The sequence below is a fragment of the Musa acuminata genome, chromosome BXJ2-4 (assembly GCF_036884655.1).
Source record: "Musa acuminata AAA Group cultivar baxijiao chromosome BXJ2-4, Cavendish_Baxijiao_AAA, whole genome shotgun sequence".
Lineage (NCBI taxonomy): Eukaryota > Viridiplantae > Streptophyta > Magnoliopsida > Zingiberales > Musaceae > Musa > Musa acuminata.
The window spans coordinates 41013221-41036545 of NC_088341.1; the positions used below are offsets into that span (position 1 = coordinate 41013221).

A 23325-nucleotide genomic window follows, 5' to 3' on the forward strand; every position below is an offset into this window, starting at 1 on the left:
TACCCATGAATTTTATTATACCATAATTAAGGTAATTATCTTGGTATTTGTATATGAACACAACTTAATTATTTTTTAAAAAAATATAAATGATAAAGATGGAATTTGATCTCAGAATCTTGTGATGATCTAATAAGATCCTTACAGCTTAATTTACATTTGAAATTTTGTTGGATGAGGCCTTAAACTTTTGGATCTGCCATGATTCAAGAATAGAATAGATCATGGTTTAAATAGATCAGATTGACTGAGTATTCAAGAATAGAATAGTTATCATTGTTATTTAACAAACACATACTTCTGAACATCTAAAATCAGATTAAATAATATCTAAACTCCATTTAAGTGGGTTTAAGTAGACCCATTTATCTGAAAAAAAATCCCAACCAATTACTATATGTCACTTCACACTTCTGGATGCTTCCTCAAATCATATATGTAGTATCATCATCCTCTTCTCTCATAAAATAAACTAAATATTATCACCATGGGCAACTTAGGATTAAAAATTAATTTAACAATAAGTCAGTGCATTCTTTAACTCCTCCATAATTAAGATTATCACACAAACCAAGTCAATTCCTATCTTATTCTTCTTCATGTTTGTGAGGGAAGTGCAATGTCCTTGAGATCTTCTTTACAAACATCTTGTCTTTTACCATACAATATCTGATGTAATGTTTTATACTACAAAAGACAAAAGAAATGTGAAGAGATCATTAAGTGGTATAATAAGGTAGAGGCTAAATGTTTCTTCGAAGAAAGTCCAATTGAGTTAACAGTACACTCTTTTGCTCTAGCAATTGGACAATGGCCTTTGACTTTGTATAATAGGATTCATACAATGTCAAAGCAACAGATGACACAACAACAGCTTTATTACAAAATAGAACCTTGCATGTCTCACATATCAAACATCCTCTAAGCCCATTTTGCCATGAGAGACATGCCCCCGGAACCCAAGAGCACGGCCAAGTACGCCCAGAGTTGGAGCTTCACACTGCCTTGCAGCTTAGGACCCATGAAGTCGGTCGCCAACAGATCCACCAGAGCCATGTAGTTGAGCAGCCCCGCCGACGACGCGTTCAGCAGCCCGACGACGATGAGAGCCGTGGGGCTGTTGTCTCGGTAGACGTTCGACAGGCCGATTCCGAGAGCCACCCCGAACGGAGTCGTCGTTGCGAAGAAGAAGGCCAAGATGGCCTTCATCTTTTTCCCGTACTCAGCCTGCACCCACCCCACAGTTCATGTGTTAGAGAGACAAAGCCGGATGTATCTATGCATGTGCTCTGGTTGTACCTGAAGGATGCAACCACCGAGTCCCATTCCTTCAAAGAGTTGGTGGAAACAAAGAGCAGCCACCAGAGGGCGAATGGTGCAAGGGTTCTGAGAGGCTCCCATTGATAGCCCTATCACCACTGAGTGTACTATAATGCCCATCTCCAGCACCTGCACCCATGCAGCAAATACTTACTTTCGATTGTCCGTAGGTCATCGATGACATAACTTTGATGTGAAATGTGTACAATATCTAAATGACCACAATAAGATAGTCGATGACATAACTTTGTACGAAGTGTGTACGATATCTAGATGAATACAATAAGATAGTCGATGACATAACTTTCGTACGAAGTGTGTACAACATCTAAATGACTACAATAAGATAGTGAAAGCGTGATCTATAGATGCATACTTTGGCTTAAACATTTGGACTTCGGGAATTTAGTAAGCAGAGTGGTTGTACTATCTGTTGTCCAACGTGATGGCAAAACCTCATGCTGGATTGGCATTATCAAAGTTGTTGACTTTGGGAAACATAAACAAATCAGTCTTCGTTGAAGTGACTCTCTCTTTCACATTTTCCTAAGCTTGTTATGATCACCGATGCCTGCATCTGTCGGTTTGCGGTTTGACCTGTAAACTGATAAGTTCATTCACCTTCGTACCTACATAATATTATGTATATATATACTGCTGGTGTAGTCAAACTCTTTCCATCATCATGATCTTATGTATCTAATCCAATGACAAATGTCATAGTTTAACAGCATTGACGTTTCCTAGTTTCTCGAGTTCGGAGAGGCCACTCTGGTTAATGTTGACCTCCTACTCTCTATCCTGAGCATGCATGTGCTGCTCTTCATTCGTTGCAATTCCAGTGTTAGTGGATCTAAGATATGCTAATGATATTATTGGATATCGGGAGGGTAGTCTCGTGATGAGTTGAGGAGGGAAATCTTATGAGCGTGTTGCAGGCTAACCTGTGCTATAATGCGGTTTCGGAGCAAGACTGCTTCTTGCCCATCTTTGCCGTCCGCATCGAGCTGCGGCACGCCGCAATGGCCGTGGCCATGGCCATGCGGAACAGGCACCATCTCGTGGATCGGACTCTCATGGTCCGTGACCGTCGCTTTGCTGACCTTCCTTCTGTTGTAGAATGTCAGCATCAGGGAGTCCACCATCAGCGTGAAGATGGCCGACAACATGGCGACAAAGGCCGTGAAGGGGAACTTGGACCAAGGGTTCTTGGGGAGGCACGGCGAGCTGAGGTTTTCGAAGGAGTCGGGCAGGACGTGCATGTAGCCGGTGGCGAGGATCACGCCGGAGGCGAAGGCCTTGACGATCACGAAGAGGTTGCGGTCGGGCCGCAGAGCCGGCACCGCGCGGGAGAAGAGCGGGAGGCAGACGCCGATCATGCTGGCCACGAGGATGGTGCCGATGGCGATGAGCTTCAGCCGCAGCGCCTCGGGCTTGTTGTAGCACTCCCCCAGGGACGCCGCGTCGCACTCCGACGGCGTCGCGGGTCCTGTGTTGTTGGCCGCGGAGGCGGAGTTGGAGAGGAGGAGGACGAAGAGGAAGCTGATGGTGGTGGGGAAATGAGAGGTCATGTTCTTGTCGAATCTTGCTTCTGCTTTTGGAGATATGATTGCACCTCCAAGCTTGGAGGGCGTACTTATAGGGGTTTAGGAGCTCGAGTGGTTACGTGTGATCACTGCAAGCGGGTGGATTTCATGCTGCTTTCTCCTCAGTTGACTTTTTCTGTGGGACCAATTCCGAACGGAATATTACTACTAATGAAATGACGAAATAGCCTCCGTGATCTGTCGCTTAGTAAAGGCGGGATCGGTTAACGTCGGCGGTATTTTGGGCAAATGGAGCGTCGCTCGTGCCAACCTCGGCAAGACACAAGCCGGAGTGTTCCGTAGCGCGTGCCGTACCGCTTACCTCATCAAATGACCGGGCACCTGCCGCATGCCGTACTCCTTACCGCTGACATCTCACCCTCGCTCTCCGTGGGCCCTCTCCACGTCAGCGTCTCGTGGTTCAAAGGCAGGATTGGTTAACGGCGGTATTTTGGGCAAAGAGAGCGTCGCTCGTGCCACCTCGGCTAGACACAAGCCGGAGTGTTCCGTAGCGCGTGCCGTACCGCTTACCTCATCAAATGACCGGGCACCTCCCGCGTGCCGTACTCCTTACCCCTGACATCTCACCCTCGCTATCTGTGGGCGCTCACCACGTCAGCGTCTCGTGGCTCAAGTCGTGCTCGTAGGCGATCTGGAGTATTAACAAAGTATCGCCTCGATAGATGTTGGAGTCTTCAAGCGATGGTTGATGATGCATACCATGTGTTCGAGAAATGTCCTCTCTTGCCGCTCGAGAATTGGGCTGCGGCGCGCGTTTTCGGGACTACCCTGGTTCGATCTACGAACAATCTGTGATGGTGAAGTTTGATGTTCGTCTTGTCTTGAACAGATCTTCCTCCTATCAGGTACGTTTTGTTGGGATTCAAGCTGTTCATTTGTTGCAAGTTTGGAATTTTTTACTGGAATTGATTCTTGGATGTTGCAATTGTGCCTTTGAGATGATGGTGTAGTCATTGCTTTTGAAGAGTTAAACACCATCTTCATTGATGAGAGATTAACTATTACATGCAGAGAAATGATTTTCCAGAATATACCAGTAGGATGATTTTGTAGGTTTTTCGTATTCATGGTTTTGTTTACTTCTTCTAGGATACTAAAATAATCTTGAGAAACTAGAGATGATCATTGTGGTTCTTTATTTGTTCTTAGAATTTACCATGTCAACAATTCATTTCAGTATCCTAAAGCCCATGCCTGATTTGTGATTTTACTTCATGCATGTAGGAACAAAACCTACGGACCTCAGTTGATGACCATAGGATTTCAATTGGATGAAGTACTGTTGGAACATTCTCTTTCTCAAGAAAGTGGTATAGATTGATGGAAAAAATTTGTCAACTTTCAATCGCCATAATTTCTTATGCAATTGATGGTCTTTAGTTCTTTGAATTTTTGCATGCAATTGTAGTATTGCTATATTGCCATAACAGAGTATATCTCTAATCATATAGGTACCTCTAAGATGCATTATGTGTGGGTGTACACTTGCCATATATAATCACGTGTTAAAAACTCTAATATCAGAAACTTATGTGTTGAACATCATAGTTCCTGTGAAATCCATTGCTTCTCAGAAGTGTGTTAAAAGTTCACTTTACATATTATTTGTTGCCTACCTTAGCAAATTATTGTTTATGTTTGATTACAAGAGTTCTGAACTTTGATTGCTGGCACAATTTGCCATGATTTCTTTTAACTGTCTATGATTTTATTGCAGCTGTTCTTATTCTTGTAATAAAATCTAGTTTCAAAGTATGATCTAATAGTCGATATGGTAGAATTACGCTTTCCATAAGAATACATGCGTCCTCCTTGTCAAGGGAAGAATTGGTACAAATTTACATGTACAAGAGTACTTTCATGGAACACATCAAAATGCCTGTTGTACATGGAAAATATGAATTTAAGATCTTTTTACTTCTTCTTGTTGTCATATTGTCACTCAAGTAGACTGGAAGTTATCAAAGATTCAGAACCAGGAATTAATTTTAAAAGTTATCATGCTGTCAACACTTTCTATAATGTTATACTTCTAATAAGATAAGTTCATGGGTAGAGATATCTGATCTTTGGTTAAATGCTTAACTTGTCCTTTGAAAATGGTCGATGTTATGACCGTCCATTTCAGTTATTTCAGGTGACCATAGCCCTTCTCTTCATTCAGGTTATCACTGGTTTCTAGAGAACATGTTTGACCGATTGCAAGCTACAGTCAACTGTACTGCAAGATGATGTCTCTCTAACATTCATCTTTTTGGATGTTCTTGTAACATTCACTGATGCAAGATTTTCAGAGAGACTAACTATGCTAGAACACCATAGTAAATTTTATTCTACTCTGACTTTCAACGTGTTTATCATAATGTTTAATGCTAGTAGATATTCCAATGTTCAGTACTATAATTTTTTATGCAATGAAGCTTCAAAATGCATGCAGCATTTTCTGTTTCAGTTAAAAATATTTTTTTCTCTTATCCCTTTCTTGATGAAGTTGATTGTTCCTACAAGCATTCTTGTATATTTGCCTAAAACTTCTCTGCTTCTTGGTCATTTGTATTTAAGGAGCTGCATCAGGATAGTGGCCTGTGTTGGATGGCCATAATACCTTTGTAATTTGCAACTTAGTGGTTCAAGTAATAAGTTCACATGAGTATTTTTCATCGTTTTCATCTGTAGATGCTTGTGTCACATTTTGGTTATTGAAAGAAGAGCACATAAATATGTAAAGTAACATTTGAACTCTTCTAATGTTTGACCATATTTATTACACTACTATAGTAAACACTTGTTTAAAATGTGATTGTTTATGTTTTTATTTATATTTCCTATTGTTATTGTTTCTTAAAACTTAACTTTATGGTAAGTTCTTAGTATGTTTTCTTTTGTCATTTGAATTCAGGTGTAAATCCAGACTAGGACTTGAATAACTTGCACGCATGATATCTAACCCTAGAGCAATTTATTAGGCAAGGTCATGAGCTTTTTCTGATCTTTCCTTCCAATTGATCCGGTGATAGTGGCCACAAAAGCATGATTCCGGCTTTAGTAGTGCATAAGGGTTCTGTTTTAATGATGACAACAATAACAAGTCATTCCCAAGATTCGTAGTTGGTGATATTGATCCTTTCTTATAGTTAAGCACTCTTTAGAGTGATGTGAGAACAAATACTGTGGTATTTTTCATGGTTCGTCTTATCGGTCCGTATCAGTGTATTGATCAGCTATCAGTACAATGCATATCTAACTGTATCGAGCCATACCGAGACACGATATATCGGGCATATTGATGTACCGCCCGTATCGAGTGGTACACTATGATACGATGAACCTCGGTATTTTTCTTATTATTTCTGATTAAAGTGATCTTTGGTCATGTTCTATCTCTCAGGACATCTCCAAAGTGAACCAATCTAGTTTTTCTTACTAATACATTTATCTTGGCTGATTGCAGTTAATTTGGGAACGGGTGTTGCATATCTTCTACAAGTCAGAATAGTGTGTGACAAGATCCACACACTTGTATACTCTTGACTGAAACTGATGTGATTTGATTGAAAAGTTGGTGGATCTCAATAAAAAATTAACATGTTGTAACTGTATATGTTCATAACTGATGGTAGGACAATATGCTTGGTGGATCTCAATAAAAAATTAACATGTTGTAACTGTATATATTCATAACTGATGGTAGGACAATATGCTCGGAAATTAAATTGAGCCCAATTGTCATACGTAGCACTGAAGCAATATTATTTGAATATTTTAGTATAATGTCTGCTTTATATAGTGCTTTTTGAGCATTCAGCTATGGATAAGGTTGTTTGCTAGCAAGTGGTGGGAGGTAGGTAAATATGGATTTGGACAAGAAGCACAATTATATCTGCTGCAGAATTGTCAAATATGTGCATTTTTATCTGTGAATTTTCACGTACAATAAATAGAAACTTATTTATTAGAAAGGGAAGGAGGAGACTAGCCCCTTTTCCTTTCCTCTTTTCTCAGAACTTTTAACTGACAAATGGCTACTTGACCTCCAAATCTGTGTTCTAAGGAATGTAAAGTATTGTGTGAACTGTGAAATATTCATATGGATCTTGGCTCTTTTCAAATCTTGGCCTATAATAATTAGCTTGTAGCCAGTGCTTAAGTTATATGCTTTGCAACATTAGAGGTGTTTTATTACTTTATCTAAACTATATTATACCTGTGTCTTTCATATTAACCTGAAGGGAATGAGCTTTTCTAACATAGAGTTAGAGTTCCAATTTGACTTGTTCACTTTTTTCCCTCTGGTCATCTTTATTTCTCAACTTCATTTAATAGCTGGTGATGACACGTCATGGGACATGCTTGTTTCTACTTTCTTTTAACTAAATAAGCCTTCTCTAATCAGGTCATGTCCACAACTAGCTTTTGGTATCAGTTAAAAGAAATAGCAAGTGATTCTTGGAAGACTAATTGCTTTATTAAGACTATTTTTTTAGCCTGGTGCTGACCTTGTTTTGAAAATTTTTTAACCACCCGAGCTGGAGGCATCTTGGAGTTTCAGCTAAGGTATGACTAGAAGGAACATAAGAGTCTACTTTTTGCCACTTTTGTCCAGCTTAATTACTCCTATAAGACAGTGAGAAATCCAACTAAAGGTGCTGCTAGAAGAATCTGCGACATGAAGGGAACATAAGACTAGTTTCCAGCTTAATTAATAGTATAGGGCAGTGAGAAATCCAACTAAAGGATATGGGAGTACGAAAGGTCTTAAGTGGAATTCCTTGATGGAAAATGCAATAAGATGGAACTGGATGATTACATCCAAGGATTAAGTTGGTTGCAGAAGGATTAAAGATGCATCGTTCAAGTACCGCAGACAAGCACATAAATTATCTTAGACATGATGGGCTTGAATAATGTGTCATGAGGTGCAGGCATTTTGCTTTCATACCATGATCAGCAATGAAAGGTGCTAGTGAAGAATATATGCACGGCTTATTAGGTTTGGTCAGATTCCATAAATTGACTGTTGTCTTTGCTATCAAGAAGAAACTATCCTCTGAAAATAATTTTGAAAAACAAACAGATGGTGGATCCTTTCTGGTATGCTTTGGTTTTCTTGATGCTTTTGTGATCTTCAAGTGGATGCAGCTAAAGGTGTCTTTAGATCTACTTCATGGCCGCTGTTCTTCACCTCTATCAGAAAGTGGTATGTCAACTTCAATTTCAATTGGATGAAATAATCTTTCCTTTCTTTATCATGTTCATATCTTACTACTATGGCAACTTTATATTCTTCTATTATTGGTCACCAAGCACTTGCTTCTCACAGCCCACTTAATTTCTTGTGATTCACCTGGATTCTGGTTGTTCAGTCTTCTCATGCATCATTTTTGCTCGTCTTTATCAATGAGCATGTTCCTGCATTTTGGGTTACTTTTTGCAGACCATCACATATATAAAATTTTCACTTCTTCACAATATTTGGCTACATCAACCATATTAAATAATTGAACTCAGTGATCTGTTTTAGTTGTATTTTGGACAAGCCCTCCTATGTTTCTGGTAACCCAAATTGTTTCCTTTTTCATAGTTGCATGATATTTTTATCCATCAATGTACATTCCTCCATTAGCCTTATTACATTTTCCTGCTTCATTTACATAATTCACTGATACTCGAGAAAAAAATAAATAGTCGGTTACATTTGGCTGCTTTTTTATGGAATAAAATGTCATGATGACATTAATGACTAGGACTCTAATTTGTGTTGTGTCTCACAGTTCATCCATTTCAATGATATGAATGCTTGCATTAGTAAGGACAACTTGATCGCTAAAATCCAAAATATGCATTGTTACTAGGCTTGTCTTGTACCCATAGATCTGCTAAGTACTCAGATCTTAAGTCAGCTGACCTTTGATAGTTTGGTGTGATTACTAGGCTCGTCTTGTATCCGTAGATCTGCTTAGGACTCTTTTAAGTTAGCTAACCTTTGATAAAATTCTTAGCATGTTTTTAAGAAAGATCAATTTCTAGCATAAACCTAGGCTTTTCTCTAAGCAGCCACCTAGGCCACCAACCTGTAAGAATCAAATGGAAAGAGATCTTTAATTTCTTCTCCTAGATCTACCAGATCTAGCTAGAAGCTGTCCTGTCTTGTTATGCTAATCAAGGAAAATTCTTCTTTGCAAGCTAGGTTGTTCACTTTTCACAAATAGAGTAGAAATTCTAGAGATCTACCTTTCAGGGCCAGTGTTCATGATTAACATCACCTGTGTGTCCTTATCACACTGCTGCTGAATTGGTCCTGCTTTAGAGCATCCAACAAATTGTCGCACATAACGGCACATTTTGATGCATGCATGGTCCACTGACTCCATCCATCCTATTAAAATACTGTCTGGTAGTCTAAAAGATTAGAATATGAGGTCTGCTTTCTTTTTTCCATGGTTTTGTCTGCATCACATCCCATCTCAGTAAATGACAGCTTGTGATGGACAACAGGAGACATGTGGGCCTGTTCAGTCGTCCATATCTTCCAGCTAAAGTGAGTTCCTCTGCCTCTCATTCCCTTCCTACTGATTATGCTAAGATCTTGTGGCTTCTTTTCTTTGGACAACAATACAAACTTATTTTATTGCTTCGACTAACTTTTCATGTTTAGCATCATAGGCTCTTTGGTATTTTCTTTCCTATCTACTTGTTTATTCTTTTGTCAGAGTGGTTCTTGTGAGCTTTTCAAAGTCATTGATGCCATGGTGGAGACATCACACTTGGTGTGTGATTTTGAGGACCAACAAAAGAATGTGTCTCAGCCGAACAAAAGATTAGGTTTATGTGAACACCACAGGAGCTTCGGTGGCCAGCATCCATTTGTTGTCCAAAGGTCACAGTAGTAGGTCATGAAGTCAAAGCAAAACTCTTTGGAATGATTTCCCCGTTCATGTTCAAAAGTGCGCAAGAAAGGCGTGTTTCCAGTGCTCAAAATAATGATGGGAATGGGAGACCAAACATCCAAATGACAGCACTGGTGGTGGCAGGGAAGTTGCCTATGGAACCAACTTTCAAATAGATGAGGCAGAGAAGTTTGTCCTCTGGGAATGTATGGTGGGAACCTGACTCCCACCTTTTCCTGTGCCTTTGTTCAGAATATGGCACAACCTTTGCTTTGAACATATCAAAGCTAACATGAGGAGCAACAACATATAAAGAAGAAAAAGAAGATTAGAACAGAAAGTGGAAAGGTCCAGCAGTAGTCAGTGAGATTCTGACCAAGTGGGGATAGAACAAAGGAAAAGGTTTCTGGGTGACTCTGTTGTTGATGGGTAGAGAAAGTAATAGATTGTGGAGCCCACAAGTGAAGATGCATATAATTGACCCTAAATGGGAGAAGCACAAACTGACTTGTTATCTTCTCTTTCCTTTCCTTCTTTCTTTCAAGTCTCTATCGAATCCATTGCTACATACCCCTAAATGAAATCTAGTAATTTTGTGACCACCTTTTTTTCTTGCCTTCCAACTTTTTGAGGTCTTGTAATAAGGGTATTGGTACTAGAGCAAGTGGACAGTAGTGTAGCTGAGGTTGATGGGAACAGCAATGGATTCACAGGATGGTTGATGGAGGGGAATCAGTTGCACTTATCTACATGCACCATGATGGGCATTGGTTCTCTTTCCCTTATTTTACTTGTTCCCATTCTTTCAGCCTGGTAGGCATGACTCATCAATAGAGAGAGAGAGAGAGACTAGGGAACAAATCTGTCATCCATATCACTGTGAGTGGTAAACAACAATGCAAGGGGATCATGCTTCACTGCTAATGAATAGAAATGCATGAACAAGTTGTGGTACTGCACTGCTCCCAAAAGTTGAATGGCTACCTTTTCTGAGCTAAACCACAATGCTTGAACACTTTTGAGGACCACAAGCATAATGCATGAGCAACTTCTCTGCTGTGATTGTAGAAAATGGTTTGATGCCATATTATTCTCCCTTCATGTTGCTATCCAAGTCATGTTCTTTTATATTCTTATTGTGTAAACATTTACTTTCTCTCTCTGACTTTTAGGGGGATGTGCAGAGATGTGGGAAAGACTACTACGAGATTTAGAGCAAAAAACATGCATGAAAGGTAAACATACTGAGTTTTTTTTTTTGGGGGGATCTTCTGCCAATTTCTTTTTAATTTACTGTAATTAAAACAGTCTTAGAGATTGTATATGTCTTGCTGTCAATCATATAGTTGGATCTTTTCTCACTAATTAGGATAATCTCATTTGGAATATTATACTCTCGAGATGGAAGTTTAGAATGCTTTCTTTGGCTGGAGAATTGAGAGTTTCTTCTTTCTTGCTTTCTCTTAACTTTTTTTTCTCTCTTTCTTCTCTCTCTCTCTATTGACCAAAACCTTAAATATAAATCCCAACCCCTCCCCTACCCCATCCTCTCCTCTCCATGGCAGTTGAAGCCCACCATCTCCACCTCTTCTCCTCCCAACTCCAAAGAAACAGGTATCAACTCCTTACCACCATTCACTTCTCCTCTCCAACTCATTCCCCATGCATGCACGTTCCATGTCTATTATACCGGCAGTCGTGGCTTTCTTGATGGGCTTATCGTTGTGTTGTTTGCTGTGCAGGGATGAGCACAGTGCAGTGCTGAACCAGCCGAGCTTGTATACTGTGCAAATGGGACTCGTCGCGCCGGTGTCCGGCGCTACAGTTGCCGCTTCTTTCCTTCCCGTGTACAATTCGTCGGCTCCTGTGACCACCGCTGCCACCTCCCACAGTGGCCTTGCCTTCTACGACAACGTTGATGCTGTGGTAGCGGCGTCGAGGAAGCGGTCACGCCCGGTGTCGTTTCTTGGCGACGACATATCCTCCCACCTGCAGCTGCAGCAGATGCTCGACGTCGATCGCCTCATCCTGCAACACGTAATTCTCCCGATTCCGATGGGCTTTGTTGGCTTCTTTTGATCAAAGGTTGCGGTTTTGATGTCCTGGAATCGGAAATGGCAGGCGGAGAGGGTGCAAGTGGAGCTTACGGAGAGGCGGAAGCGGTTCGCGCGGCAGATCCTGGCGACGGTGGAGGAAGGCGTCGCGAAGAGTCTCAAGGCTAGGGAAGAAGAGATCGCCAGGATCGGGAAGCTCAATTCTGCGCTGGAAGAGCGCATAAAGAGCCTCCTCGAGGAGAACCATATGTGGCAAGGGCTGGCGCGGAGCAGCGAGGCCACGGCCATAGTGCTGCGGACCAACCTCGAGCAGGTCGTCGCGGCGCAGGTAAGGGTGGCGGAGAAGGAGGCGGAGACGGAGGCTTCCACCACCCCCGACGACGCCGAGTCCTGCTGCTGCGCAGGCAACGGGGAGGAGGAGGAGGAGAAGACGAGCGCGAGGGCGGAGTGGAGGAGAGTTTGTCGGAGCTGCCGGGAGCGCGAGCCGTCGGTTCTGCTGCTGCCGTGCCGGCACTTGTGCCTCTGCGCGTCGTGCGGCCCGGCCGTCGACGCATGCCCCGTCTGCAATTACAGCAAGAAGGGAAGTGTCAGCATCAACATGTGTTGAATTCAATTCAAGACATGTAAAGATCTCTTTTTCTTGCTTCCTTTGAAGTCATTATTGTAGATATTCTTACTGAAACAAATGCAAACTAGTTCTTGTGATGTCTCTTCTTTCATATCTTCCCCATTATTTTTAAGTAATTTTATGAATTATATCTAATAAATTTATAAAAGTTAAAGAAAAAATTTTATGTAAAAAAATGTAAAAGGGATTTTGGATTGAAGTCTAAATTGATTCATGTAAGAGATCTTTACTTATATTTTATTATTCTCACATGTTGAAATTTTCAGTTTTCTTCCTTTAGTTGTAAGTAAAGGATGTTGAATCATGTAAATTTTATGTTTATAGATTTATAGATTTTATTATTCTCACTTGGATTCTTTGAGGCAAGAAGGATGGTTCTATGAGGAAGGAGATTATAGGGATAATTATTTTAGCATCTCGGTCTTTATATTATTAAAAATTATATTAAAATTTATATACTTAAGAATGTAAAATATTTAATTTTATTTTTTCTCGTTTCATCAACTTTGTTGATAAATTGAAGTGAGGTAAAGTTAGCACATGATCAGCAAATTAAACATGAGGAGAAACGAAGTTAAATATTTTATTTCATAAATATAAGAATCTTAATATAATATTTGAAAATATAAAAAATAGGATAATGAAGATAACTAATTGTAAAGGGTAATCTATAATTAACCGGAGATTAATTTTTATATATATATATATATATATATATATATATACATAACTCTAATTTTGACAATAAATAAAGGTTTTCATCAATGGCGTTAAAGAAAGAACACTCTGCGAAGACCAAAAACCATTAAAGTAATAACAAATATATATTTTTTTAAATGAAGAGGATAATACTGTTAAAAACATATGAAAAATGTAAGTTTTTGCAGAAAAAGGTTGTCACCGAACTTTATAGCACGTTTTGCTTGCAGCAAAAAACACTAAAAAAGAATTGATCAAAAACTAAAGCTAAAAAAAAAAGGGTTGCACCAAAAGATCACTAAAAAGACTTTTAAAATTTCACCCGAAACTAAAAGCATACACAATTTAATTGTGCCAAAAAAAAAAAAAAAAACAGAAACACACCAAAAACTAAAAAGCCTAAAAAACAATTTAAATGTGCCAAGAAACTTAAATTTAAACCGCGCCAGGTAGGGGTCGAACCTACGACTTTCTGCTTAGGAAACAGACGCTCTATCCACTGAGCTACAGGCGCCGTTGAGCAATTTGCCACTAGAGCTTTTATAATTTGAAGATTGTTCCCCTTTTATTTCCCCATCTGCACGCAAGAGAGATCTTCGAGATTGAGTGACGGAGTACAGAGACAAAAGAACCAAAATAGATCTACGAGATTTGGACTTGTCCATACAGAAGTCCCTGATCTATACAAATAGTTGGAATATTATGACTTCTTATTGTTCATCTACACAGTGGATGTTAGACAACAACAACTATCAATATATATATCAATCAGTTAACATTTCATTTTACTATTTAACATGTCACTCAGTCAACTTCAATTTGATTGCAGTGCAATGGCTCTTTCTTTCGAGGAATTCCACCTCCACCCACCAAACTTGGTCTCGAAACAGTCAACAAGGACCAGTAGACATCCGAAAGCTTCCCCTGCTTATCAGCTTGAAGCAACTGGAACCACATGGGTCGATTCATCATCAGAAGCATCTAAATTTGCATAGCCTGATTCAAACCTTTTTCTTTTCTCGATAGCAAACTGCACTCTCTGATTAAACTCCTCATCGGAGCCCGACAACATGTACCGCAGCTTGAAGTTTACTCTGTTTGCAACCAAAATCTTGTGCCGTGGAATTATTCTCTCGTCCAATGAATAACTAAAAAACCTGAAGTTAACAAAGCATATAATATGGAATTCAGGTACAACCAAATAACAGGACTTTGGAAGAAGAAAATTAGCACCATGATCAAACGACAATGTATTGGACATACTTCACTATTTTTTTCTAAATGCATTCATCACATTTGAAGGCTTAAGCAAGCTTTTGTATGTTTGCTTAAAGTATAATGCTATATGTGATAATTTTCTTACATCATCACCCTTGGCTGTTTTCAAGCTTGACAACTTCATTATAAGAATGACACAATTCGCATAATAAAATGCCAGACACCAGATACTAGGACAAAAATTAAGCATGCAAAATAAAGGATTACCTGGGAAATTCAATAAGATCCTGCAGTGGCCGGACCATAACTCGTCTAAGGTACCTGTACTTTGGCCGAAGAATATCAATATTGTATCGAAGCAACATAGGAAAGTCGGCAATCATCTCTCCCAATGATTGGAGATGTATTCCCAATGACAGGAAGTACTTAACACTGATATCTAGCTTCTTTGTGATACTGCAGCCAACTAGTTGTGGGTCCAAGGCAATAACCTTTCCAATGTCCCTTTGAGTTACTCCAGCTTTTGTCATTAAGAATACGACCTGTACAGATTTGGACCCAGCAGAAATATAATCAACATAGAGCCTAAGGCCATAAGCAACAGAAACAGAGGAAACCATGGATGTCAAGATTATTAGGAGGCATGGCAAGCAAAGTCAAATTGGACTTCTCCACATACCACCCTTTAGCTTTTGCATGTTTGTCCCTTCGTATCTAATAGATTGTTCATATCCTTCTAATGTTGGTTGATCTGCATCAATATTATTCTTTAACATACTGTCTTGTAATGTTTCTTTTAACCCCAGATAAGTTGAGCTACATAACAGGGTTTTGTTTTGCTTCAGAACCAATAACCAAGGTATTCACCCAACAATAACAATAATAAGCCATAATGCATCCACTAAAAACTATCCTTGACAATTACCAAAAATAATGTCCAAAGTAAAATCACTATGGAAACTCATTTCCAACCTGGTGTCAAACTGTAAAAAAAATAATTTGGTTAAGTTCCAGGCATAGGAGAACAAACCAGCCAAGAAACTGTCACTGTGATTCTTTTCTTTAGAGTAACTACTATCCTCCTTGTTGGATTTACTGTTGTTGTTGTATCATGCTCTTTACGGACAAACCATAATTGTTTATGTTAATGACCCAGAATTCAGGATTCTTCTTTCACCTCTAAAATTAATGGATATTACACGCACATTGACCAGAATCTATCAAGGTAAATTTTTGGTGTTCCTATTAAATGCATCGATCACCAAATATACAAACCTGATCAGAACAACATTAATTTAACCTCAACCTGATACTACTTTTCTCAACTGCTGTTGAGAAATCTATGGTATATATATATATATATATATATATATATATATATATATATATATATATATATATATATATATATATATATATATATATTATAGATTTTAGTTCCGAGAGAACAAAATTAAGATTGTCAGACTAAGATGAGTTTATAGCTCCTTACTCACCCATAATGAGACAGGAAGCAGATAGTAGTTCTTACTTCTTAGTAACATGAAACTCAAGTGCTGATGAAGAAATCCAAACAACAAACCACCAGAAGTAACAATTACTAATATTCCACAGACAGCATCATAATATATGGGTGGCCTACTAAATGAGACTCCCACTAATAAGAGAACTAGGAAAGGTTCATATATGCAATCTTACTTTTGCAAGTAGAAAGACTATTTCCATGACCTAAACCTAGTCATAAAATGACAACCTAACAGACGTGCCAAGGCTCACCCCCATTCAGAGTATCATGAAATATCTAGAATTTTATGACAAAATGAAGAAAATAACAAAAAATAACAAACCACTGGCCGTATCTTCTTGTACAGGCTATATGTTAGGAAGGAAGGAAACTTGACAAGGACGCCACCAATGGCTTCAGTTCTGACTCCTATATCCTGTAGGAATCGCACCTGAACAATGGCATGAAAACCACAGACAAGTGAAAACATTAATATGATGGACAAACATAGAAACATTCTCTGGATATCTTATGATGTCTAAATTTCCATAGTCCCTTAATGCAACAGCACTGTACTGGAGATTAGAATCATAAAGCTTAAAGCAAGAGGTATGTAGAATTCAATAATGATAACAGAATATTGCGAAAATCATACCTTGGGAGCAATAGTTGTCTCCAGATCAATGCAGAAAACCATAGGTTTTACAATTAGTATTCTCTTCATCCCATCACGTTGAACACCAAGGTAATATAAATATTTCACCAGAGGTCTCCACCTTTCCTCGATGCTGCAACCCATTAATTGTGGTTTGAAAGCTAATAATCGTCCAACATCTTCTGTGCTTAGTCCAAACTCCTTAAGGTACTGAACCTGGAACAAAGATGACAACATTTACAATGATAACCAAAGACTCAATTTTCTAAAGTTCCAAATTTAAAAAACTTCATATATTGAAATAAGCAAAACACTTTGGACATGTTTGTCATTGATTGCTGCTTCGGGCAATCCTCTCTGGAATATGTTTCAGTCATATGTTGGATTTCAGATCCAACAATGGATAAAAAGAAAAAAACAATCAAACAAACAAAAAAAGAATACTCACGAAGCACAAACACCTTATTAGCCATCTCTTCCAAACTGAAAAATCCGAGGGCCCTTGGATAATCGAAGACCATTGTGCCAAAGTCCTTCTTGTTCATCCCCATATCCAAATAAAATTTAACTCTCGACTCCAACTCCTCCATGGTCAAACCCAAAACTTGGGGGCAACGGCTAACAACAAAGCCCATCCAATCCTTCCTCACCCCATTATTCTCTAGATAATTAACAATCTCTTCCAGTTCATCCAAACTGTGCTCAAAAAGGGGACCTGCCTTCACCAGAACAACCCCAATAGACTCCCCCTTCACATGAATCGACTTCAACCATTCGGTTATCCGCCTCACCAGCTGGAGATCACCAGGACACATACAGATTACCTTTGCAATTTGGGGGTATGTCAGATGGTTGTGCTTCAGCCACCTACAGCATACAGAACATAATCAAAACTCAAAGACCGATATCCTATGAAAATTGAGATAAAGATGCATACTTGACCAGAGAAACGACACAAGAGCGCTGGATGTAGCTCTTCGCCCGAGCATTGAAAGACATGTGCGCAAACTCCGGAACCGCCTTCAACGTCGCGGCTCCGATCACGACCCGGTCCACAAATTCCGTCAATCGAGAGACAAGATTCGTGGAGTAGTTGATGCTCATCTTCCCGGCTCGCAGGGCATCCTTCAGCGTCTCGGCGGCAACCCCTCGCCGAACCTCAAGGGCGCGTTTGAGGGACCGATCATCCCCATCGAACACGCGCCGGAGATCAGGCGGCGGCAGGTCGAGGGCCCCTGCCCGGGGGAAGTCAACGGAGCCTGGAAACCTAGGGACCCTCCGGGTGGCGAGGGAGTACTCCTCGACGACCTTCTTCCTCGTGAGCTCATCTTCCCGCTCCTCGTCGTCGATGGGAGGTCCGTCGATGGGGTGAGAATGGGAACGGTCAAGGATGAGGGCGTTCTGCCGGCGGGAGAGGCTTGGGGGGTCCGTTTCGGCGTCCGGTCCCAGGGGTTGGAGGTGGTGCTTGGAGTCGAGGGCGGCGCGGAGGGAGGAAAAGAGAAGGGGCTTGCGGGAGAAGAGAGTACCGCAAACCGGGAGGACAGTGTTAGGGTTTGGGGGGAGAAGCGAGGGGACAAGGACGGTGGGTTGGTGACGGTGGCCATGGCACAGCATCATCTCCCAGAGTTTGCCTCCTCCCTACGCTTCCCTTCCTACTCAAAGGGACGGGGAGAGATCGGCACTTATCCGTTTCCTGTGGGGAAACGCATACGGTGAATTGGTTGGGCTTTTATTGGGTTAGGCCCAATAGATGGAAAAATGGGCTCTATTAAGCCAGCTTTTGATTGGGACAAATACCTGGAACATGTCTGGGCTGGAACAAGAAATCGTTCGAACATGGTGTGTTATATATAGTTGTATTTATAACTATATATAGTTTATATAGTTATATATATATATATATATATATTCCCTTTTATTATTTTAGAATATTTACACACAAAATCAAGATCCTCTTTAATTAAGCTAAACATAAATTACCACATTTCACCAAAATATTTAGTTTCTTTTTTATATTAATTGTGATGCAAGCATGACATGTTCTAAAGAGGCAGTGTTTTTATTTTTTGGTTTTGCCTAGAATTTATTTCACCCACAAAATCAAATTATGGAACCATAGTACATATCTTAAGCTAGCACATAGCAAATACAATGAAGCCAAAAGAAGGACATGGACCATAATGTAAGCTAGCACATATGAACTAAATGTTACTGCTAAAATAATGTTTCTAAAGTGAGAATGTGGAGACAATGTTATACATGGGGCATAATCTAAGCTAACATAATGTTATATTCATTGAAGTAGCTTTTTTCTCCCTCTTTTTACTGCTTGTTTAACAGCAACAAAGTAGTGTGTGATCTATTAATTTTGATGCTCATATTTGATGTAGTTCATGTAGCCATATAATCCATTTGGTCAAAGAGATGGAAAAGAATGAGGAGTTGTTGTCCTCTCAACTTTCATAGGTTTCATGAAACACTGAGTTGATAAGCTTAGACAGTCTAAGACTTTCTTGCAGTACACATATTATTAGAGAAAAAAAGAAGAAGACCAAAGAACAGCACACATATTATTAGATAATATATGAGTAGAGCAGGTTTGTATATGGATTAGAGCCTTGCAATAACTTTTCGTAGGTTGTGATTACTTTCTTGGCTGTGTTGCCTCTTTGTTGATCATCATCCATAGGAAGATATGCCTCGAGAGATATCATGTTGGTTGGTATGCCTTCATCACTTAATTATATCTCCTTTTGCAGCTACTCCTGTTTATATTAGTGCATGGATCCCTCTTTGTTACTACCACTTGATTCCGTAGCAAATCTTCTTCTCTGATACCACGAGACATGTGAGCTATAATGTTATGACCAAATGAATTCTTAGGTACAAGTATGATTGCAGCCTGTCCTTGCTGGTGGAAGGCACATGAGGAGCATAAAATGAGTTGCAAAGTCATGGATTAGTTCCATCGTAATGAAATTTAATAAGAGATCTGCTACAGATACACTGTGATTTGTCTAATCATTCCCCTGAAAGCATGATGGCTGCTTCCTTTGTAATCCAAAGCTAAAAGCCAAGAACAGATGGTACCATTATTTATTGCATTCATTTGACAGGAGATCATGGTTTATACAATGATTCCTTGGTAAGAGGAATAGGAAGGCTTTTGGTTTTGTAGTGTATGTTTGGCCTTTGATCTTTATCTTTTCCCAACTTCTTATGTTTTGTACTCATTCCATCACTTTCTGAAATGGGTTCCATGTCTGGCATTTGGCTTCCAGTTTCAACCATAAATGTTACCACAGCTTCTGCATGTTCTTTCTGATTTCATGAAGGTGATCAATGTTCACAACTCCAAGAAAATAGGAAACAGGTAATTAATTACTTGCAAGTCTTGTGGTGGAGTAATGATCACTGTCAACAACTGAATCATAGAAAAATTGAATTGACATGTGATACTTGTGGAAGATACTGCAAAGTTTTCATTATATTCCATATCATCCATCCTCACAAAAGCAATTCACAGAAGCCATTTGATCTGTTCATATGACCACCATATGATTGTGGACAGCTTGACCCATTTCTGATTTATTCAATGTCTTCCACTAACACCAGACATGATTACTATATGCATGAATGAGATACTAAAAGATCTCCTTGACAATATTGTGAGGATCACCGCATACAACAGCACAAGAAGAGCTTGAGAACACTGCTGATGCCACCAAACGCTGATGGGATGCTTGGGTTCTTAAGATGGTGAATTGCGTCTCTTTCTTCACCAGATTTTTCTGTAGTAGCTTCTAGTTATTGTTGTGAATATAACATATCTGGATATGTTCTTGTACACGCAGGTGTATATTCTTAGTTGTTTCCTTGACCAAGTTCATATACTTGTCTTATATACCATTATAAAGTCAAGATAACATCATGTAAATTAAAAGCTTGGAGTGTGAGAAGAGAGAGACTCCAAATAAACAGATAAAAGGGAACACCAGGGGATGTTCACACGAGGAGACGACTCTACCTAAATCAAAGATGATACAATATTAGAGCAGTCTTGTGCTTCCACTGGGAGAGAAGAAGAAGAAGGCGGGGTTTGTTCTTTGATATCTTCAGCCAGAGAGAAAGAGGTAATTGATGATATGGAAGGTGAAGTTTAATTGTATTGATCAGCATCCTGCCTTAATTGCTTTGGTGGGGCAAGTTAATCTGATCTCTTTTATCTGTTAATTCATCCCTCTTTCCCTTGTTACTTATTGTTTGTGTGTAACATCCATATTCTTAGTGGTTTGTCTCAGGATCATCTTCGTTGAAGGAAGTGGATCAAAGAAGAAGAACATGGAAACACCATGGAATAATTGGTTCACACAAAGTGTAAGCCTACTGCCATCGACCTCTTTGGAACTGCATGCATGCATCAATACTTTGCACAAACTTTTGCATCAAGAGAAATCATAATCTGCAGGGAATGGATGAGTCCAACTTTCTTCGCCAGTGGGAGATAGCATCACCCAATCAAGACATCCCACAAGCTGCACCTGCACCTGGGAGAGGCTTAATTCCACAGTCCCTCTCTTCCGAGAGCCACACCTCTCCGCCTTTCCGTCCTGTGAGCAGCCCAGGGTTTGTTGCAGGGTCAAGTATGAGTCAGGAGATCATCAGCTGGGATTTCTCACCCGGTACAGGAAAAATGGATCCCGGTGGCTCATCCCTACCATCTCTCCTGTTGCCCAAACCAAGTCCACAGAGTGATAGTGTCCCTGGAAGAGCTGTGAAGATGAAGGAAGGGATTAGGGTTTGTGCTCCTGGTGGTTCCAAACAGCGACATGGAACGCTTCTTCAGCGAGCAACACTGTCTCAAGCTCAGGAGCACATCATCGCGGAGCGGAATCGAAGGGAGAAGCTCAACCAGAAGTTTATAGCACTTTCGGCCATCATCCCTGGCCTCAAGAAGGTATCTCCACCTGCCGAAGAACTTCTTACACAGGGAAACAAGAAAAGAAGAGATCGAAATACTCATTTCACTTTGTTCTTTGCATGAAATAATAATAGGACAATAAACACTTGATTAAACCATTCGAGTTGTGTTGCATTCTTTCGGTGCATATATAGACAGATCTGAGTGCAGTTCATCCATTTGCTAGGCAGACAAAGCTTCAATTCTTGGCGACGCAGTGCGATACCTCAAAGAGCTTCAAGGAAGGGTGAAGGCCCTGGAAGACCAGAACATGGAAAGGACTGTCGAGTCCGTCGTCCTCGTCACGAAGGCTCATCTCTCTGCTGATGACGATGGTGGCTCGTCCTCTGATGAGAACTTCGATGGGCAACCATGGCAGAAGCCTTTCCCTGAGATCGAAGCAAAGGTTTCCGGGAAGATGGTGCTCGTGAGAATCCACTGTGAGAACCGCAAAGGAGTTCTTGTGAAGATCTTGTCCGAGATCGAGCACCTCAACCTCACCATAACCAACACCAATGTCATGCCATTTCTAGGCTCCTCCATCAACATTACAGTGACAGCACAGGCAAGACCTATCTTTCCTGTTCTTATAAGCTTGATCTCTACAATAAACTTCAACCAGTTCACTTCTCTTGATGTAACAGATAGAAGAGAAATTTTCCATGACAGCGAAGGATCTTGTGAGGAAGCTAAAATCTGCTTTGACCGAGAGTTGATGTGTGAGGAGACTAAAGGAGTTTGTGGTGTTCTCTCTTGTCAGTAGACTCGGAAAGCCAGAACTAATAGGTGGTACTGTACAAGTTTAGTACTTGAAGAGCTCCTTCTTTCTTATGGTCAAGAAAACTAAGTCATCTCTCTCTAAGAATCTCCATAACCACTGCTCCCACTTTCCTGCAACTTGCTTCGGGTATATTATTTGCATGGTTGACTGCAAGCTCTCTCTTAGTGTTTATCCACAGCGCAGGGGTTATGCACAACAATTTTGGTGTTTCATTTTGGTTGTGAATGCTGCTGGCAGATGGCTTGATGGGGATCAAAACTTGTAGTGATTCTAATGTCCAGATTGCAGATCCTCATTTCATATTTCTTGTTTGCCTGCAGCTAGCTTTCTTGTACTTTATAGATACCATGATAGCTTGTCACATGTAGCTGTGCTTCTTAAGAAAATTCCTAGTAGTAATTATCCAAATAAAGATCACAATCTTGTAAAGAACAACTCTCTATAATAATAGAGGGGAAAAAACAATCATTTCTTTTGTTTCTTCTTGTCTGTGATCACACATATGTTTGATCACTTTTACTAGTACTCACGATGAGGGCATGCATCATACTTTGATGAGCAACCAATGAATGCAGTGTGTATTCTAAAGACAGACACACCCCCCCTCCCCCTCTTCACAATGAAGTCGTAGGGAAGCAACCATTGCCTTCTTCTCTTTGTTCAAACTGAAAGGGTCAGCAAACCATTCGAAATGAGCTTCCCTGTGGTCTTTTTCATCATCAGTTTCCTTGATTTCTCTTAATGAAACATTGCCAAACCACTCTTATACAAAGGTCTTTTTATATAACATTTTAAAGCTCGATTATTAGGAAGAATATTTTTTTAATGCGACAAAAGTATTCCGAGAATTTATCTCTACCATATAGTATACTAAGTAGGGTAACCAAATCCAATAAAGACTGGATTTTTCTGGTGAACAGAGATATTTCTGATGAAGAATGACATGAGACAAATCATCTTCTTCCTCTTCTTCTAATATCTCTTTAGTTTGATGATTACACATCTTCCATCG

The 23325-nt window shown here is 40.0% G+C and overlaps 4 protein-coding genes and 1 non-coding gene across 13 annotated transcripts; 2 read left to right on the forward strand and 3 right to left on the reverse strand.

The window, feature by feature from the left end:
• Nucleotides 1-724: 724 nt before the first annotated feature.
• On the reverse strand, nucleotides 725-2914 carry LOC103982941 (fe(2+) transport protein 1). The gene is made up of 3 exons (XM_009400043.3): nucleotides 2265-2914; nucleotides 1300-1449; nucleotides 725-1227 (listed from the first exon to the last, which is right to left on the reverse strand). The coding sequence occupies exons 1-3, from the start codon at nucleotides 2889-2891 to the stop codon at nucleotides 922-924; spliced, it is 1083 nt and encodes a 360-aa protein (XP_009398318.3). The 5' UTR covers nucleotides 2892-2914; the 3' UTR covers nucleotides 725-921.
• Nucleotides 2915-3286: 372 nt separating this feature from the next.
• On the forward strand, nucleotides 3287-12587 carry LOC135586106 (probable BOI-related E3 ubiquitin-protein ligase 3). Of its 8 annotated transcripts, none has more exons than XM_065105932.1 (7): nucleotides 3287-3772; nucleotides 4152-4237; nucleotides 5827-8124; nucleotides 9423-9465; nucleotides 10987-11049; nucleotides 11557-11851; nucleotides 11936-12587. In XM_065105932.1, exons 3-7 carry the CDS (start codon nucleotides 7878-7880, stop codon nucleotides 12473-12475), a joined length of 1188 nt encoding a protein of 395 aa, XP_064962004.1. In that variant the 5' UTR covers nucleotides 3287-3772; nucleotides 4152-4237; nucleotides 5827-7877; the 3' UTR covers nucleotides 12476-12587. The 8 variants fall into 8 exon arrangements, with proteins under 8 accessions (XP_064962004.1, XP_064962005.1, XP_064962006.1 ...); XM_065105933.1 differs by having other exon boundaries at nucleotides 6379-8124; XM_065105936.1 differs by having other exon boundaries at nucleotides 3291-3772; nucleotides 4152-7917; nucleotides 8002-8124.
• Nucleotides 12588-13636: 1049 nt separating this feature from the next.
• Nucleotides 13637-13709, reverse strand: TRNAR-CCU (transfer RNA arginine (anticodon CCU)). Its single transcript has one exon. It is a non-coding gene; the product is annotated as a tRNA-Arg (tRNA).
• A 167-nt stretch (nucleotides 13710-13876) lies between these two features.
• LOC135610907 (transcription termination factor MTERF2, chloroplastic-like) lies at nucleotides 13877-18237 on the reverse strand. Its single transcript, XM_065105940.1, has 6 exons — nucleotides 17510-18237; nucleotides 17034-17439; nucleotides 16573-16788; nucleotides 16261-16368; nucleotides 14681-14955; nucleotides 13877-14352 (listed from the first exon to the last, which is right to left on the reverse strand). The coding sequence occupies exons 1-6, from the start codon at nucleotides 18187-18189 to the stop codon at nucleotides 14127-14129; spliced, it is 1911 nt and encodes a 636-aa protein (XP_064962012.1). The 5' UTR covers nucleotides 18190-18237; the 3' UTR covers nucleotides 13877-14126.
• A 2219-nt stretch (nucleotides 18238-20456) lies between these two features.
• Nucleotides 20457-22721, forward strand: LOC103982939 (transcription factor bHLH18). 2 transcript variants are annotated; one of them, XM_018824931.2, is made up of 5 exons: nucleotides 20457-20705; nucleotides 20874-20949; nucleotides 21041-21529; nucleotides 21720-22097; nucleotides 22177-22721. In XM_018824931.2, the coding sequence occupies exons 2-5, from the start codon at nucleotides 20914-20916 to the stop codon at nucleotides 22246-22248; spliced, it is 975 nt and encodes a 324-aa protein (XP_018680476.2). In that variant the 5' UTR covers nucleotides 20457-20705; nucleotides 20874-20913; the 3' UTR covers nucleotides 22249-22721. The 2 variants fall into 2 exon arrangements, with proteins under 2 accessions (XP_018680476.2, XP_009398315.2); XM_009400040.3 differs by having other exon boundaries at nucleotides 20861-20949; nucleotides 22177-22720.
• Nucleotides 22722-23325: the final 604 nt, after the last annotated feature.

Bases quoted from the DNA above. Each gene is read 5' to 3' on its own strand.
- LOC103982941 (XM_009400043.3), bottom strand. From the start codon at position 2,891: ATGACCTCTCATTTCCCCACCACCATCAGCTTCCTCTTCGTCCTCCTC. The intron at 1,450-2,264 runs GTTAGCCTGCAA...GCATGGGTGCAG, and splicing joins GAAACCGCATTATAGCACAG to GTGCTGGAGATGGGCATTAT. The intron at 1,228-1,299 runs GTACAACCAGAG...GGGTGGGTGCAG, and splicing joins TCGGTGGTTGCATCCTTCAG to GCTGAGTACGGGAAAAAGAT.
- LOC135586106 (XM_065105932.1), top strand. From the start codon at position 7,878: ATGAAAGGTGCTAGTGAAGAATATATGCACGGCTTATTAGGTTTGGTC. The intron at 9,466-10,986 runs GTGAGTTCCTCT...TCTGACTTTTAG, and splicing joins GTCCATATCTTCCAGCTAAA to GGGGATGTGCAGAGATGTGG. The intron at 11,050-11,556 runs GTAAACATACTG...TTTGCTGTGCAG, and splicing joins GCAAAAAACATGCATGAAAG to GGATGAGCACAGTGCAGTGC.
- LOC135610907 (XM_065105940.1), bottom strand. From the start codon at position 18,189: ATGATGCTGTGCCATGGCCACCGTCACCAACCCACCGTCCTTGTCCCC. The intron at 16,789-17,033 runs GTGTTTGTGCTT...TCTTTGTTCCAG, and splicing joins TGGAAGAGATGGCTAATAAG to GTTCAGTACCTTAAGGAGTT. The intron at 14,956-16,260 runs GTTTGTTATTTT...AAATCTGTACAG, and splicing joins ACAAGAAGATACGGCCAGTG to GTCGTATTCTTAATGACAAA.
- LOC103982939 (XM_018824931.2), top strand. From the start codon at position 20,914: ATGGAAACACCATGGAATAATTGGTTCACACAAAGT. The intron at 21,530-21,719 runs GTATCTCCACCT...TCCATTTGCTAG, and splicing joins TCATCCCTGGCCTCAAGAAG to GCAGACAAAGCTTCAATTCT. The intron at 22,098-22,176 runs GCAAGACCTATC...TTGATGTAACAG, and splicing joins ACATTACAGTGACAGCACAG to ATAGAAGAGAAATTTTCCAT.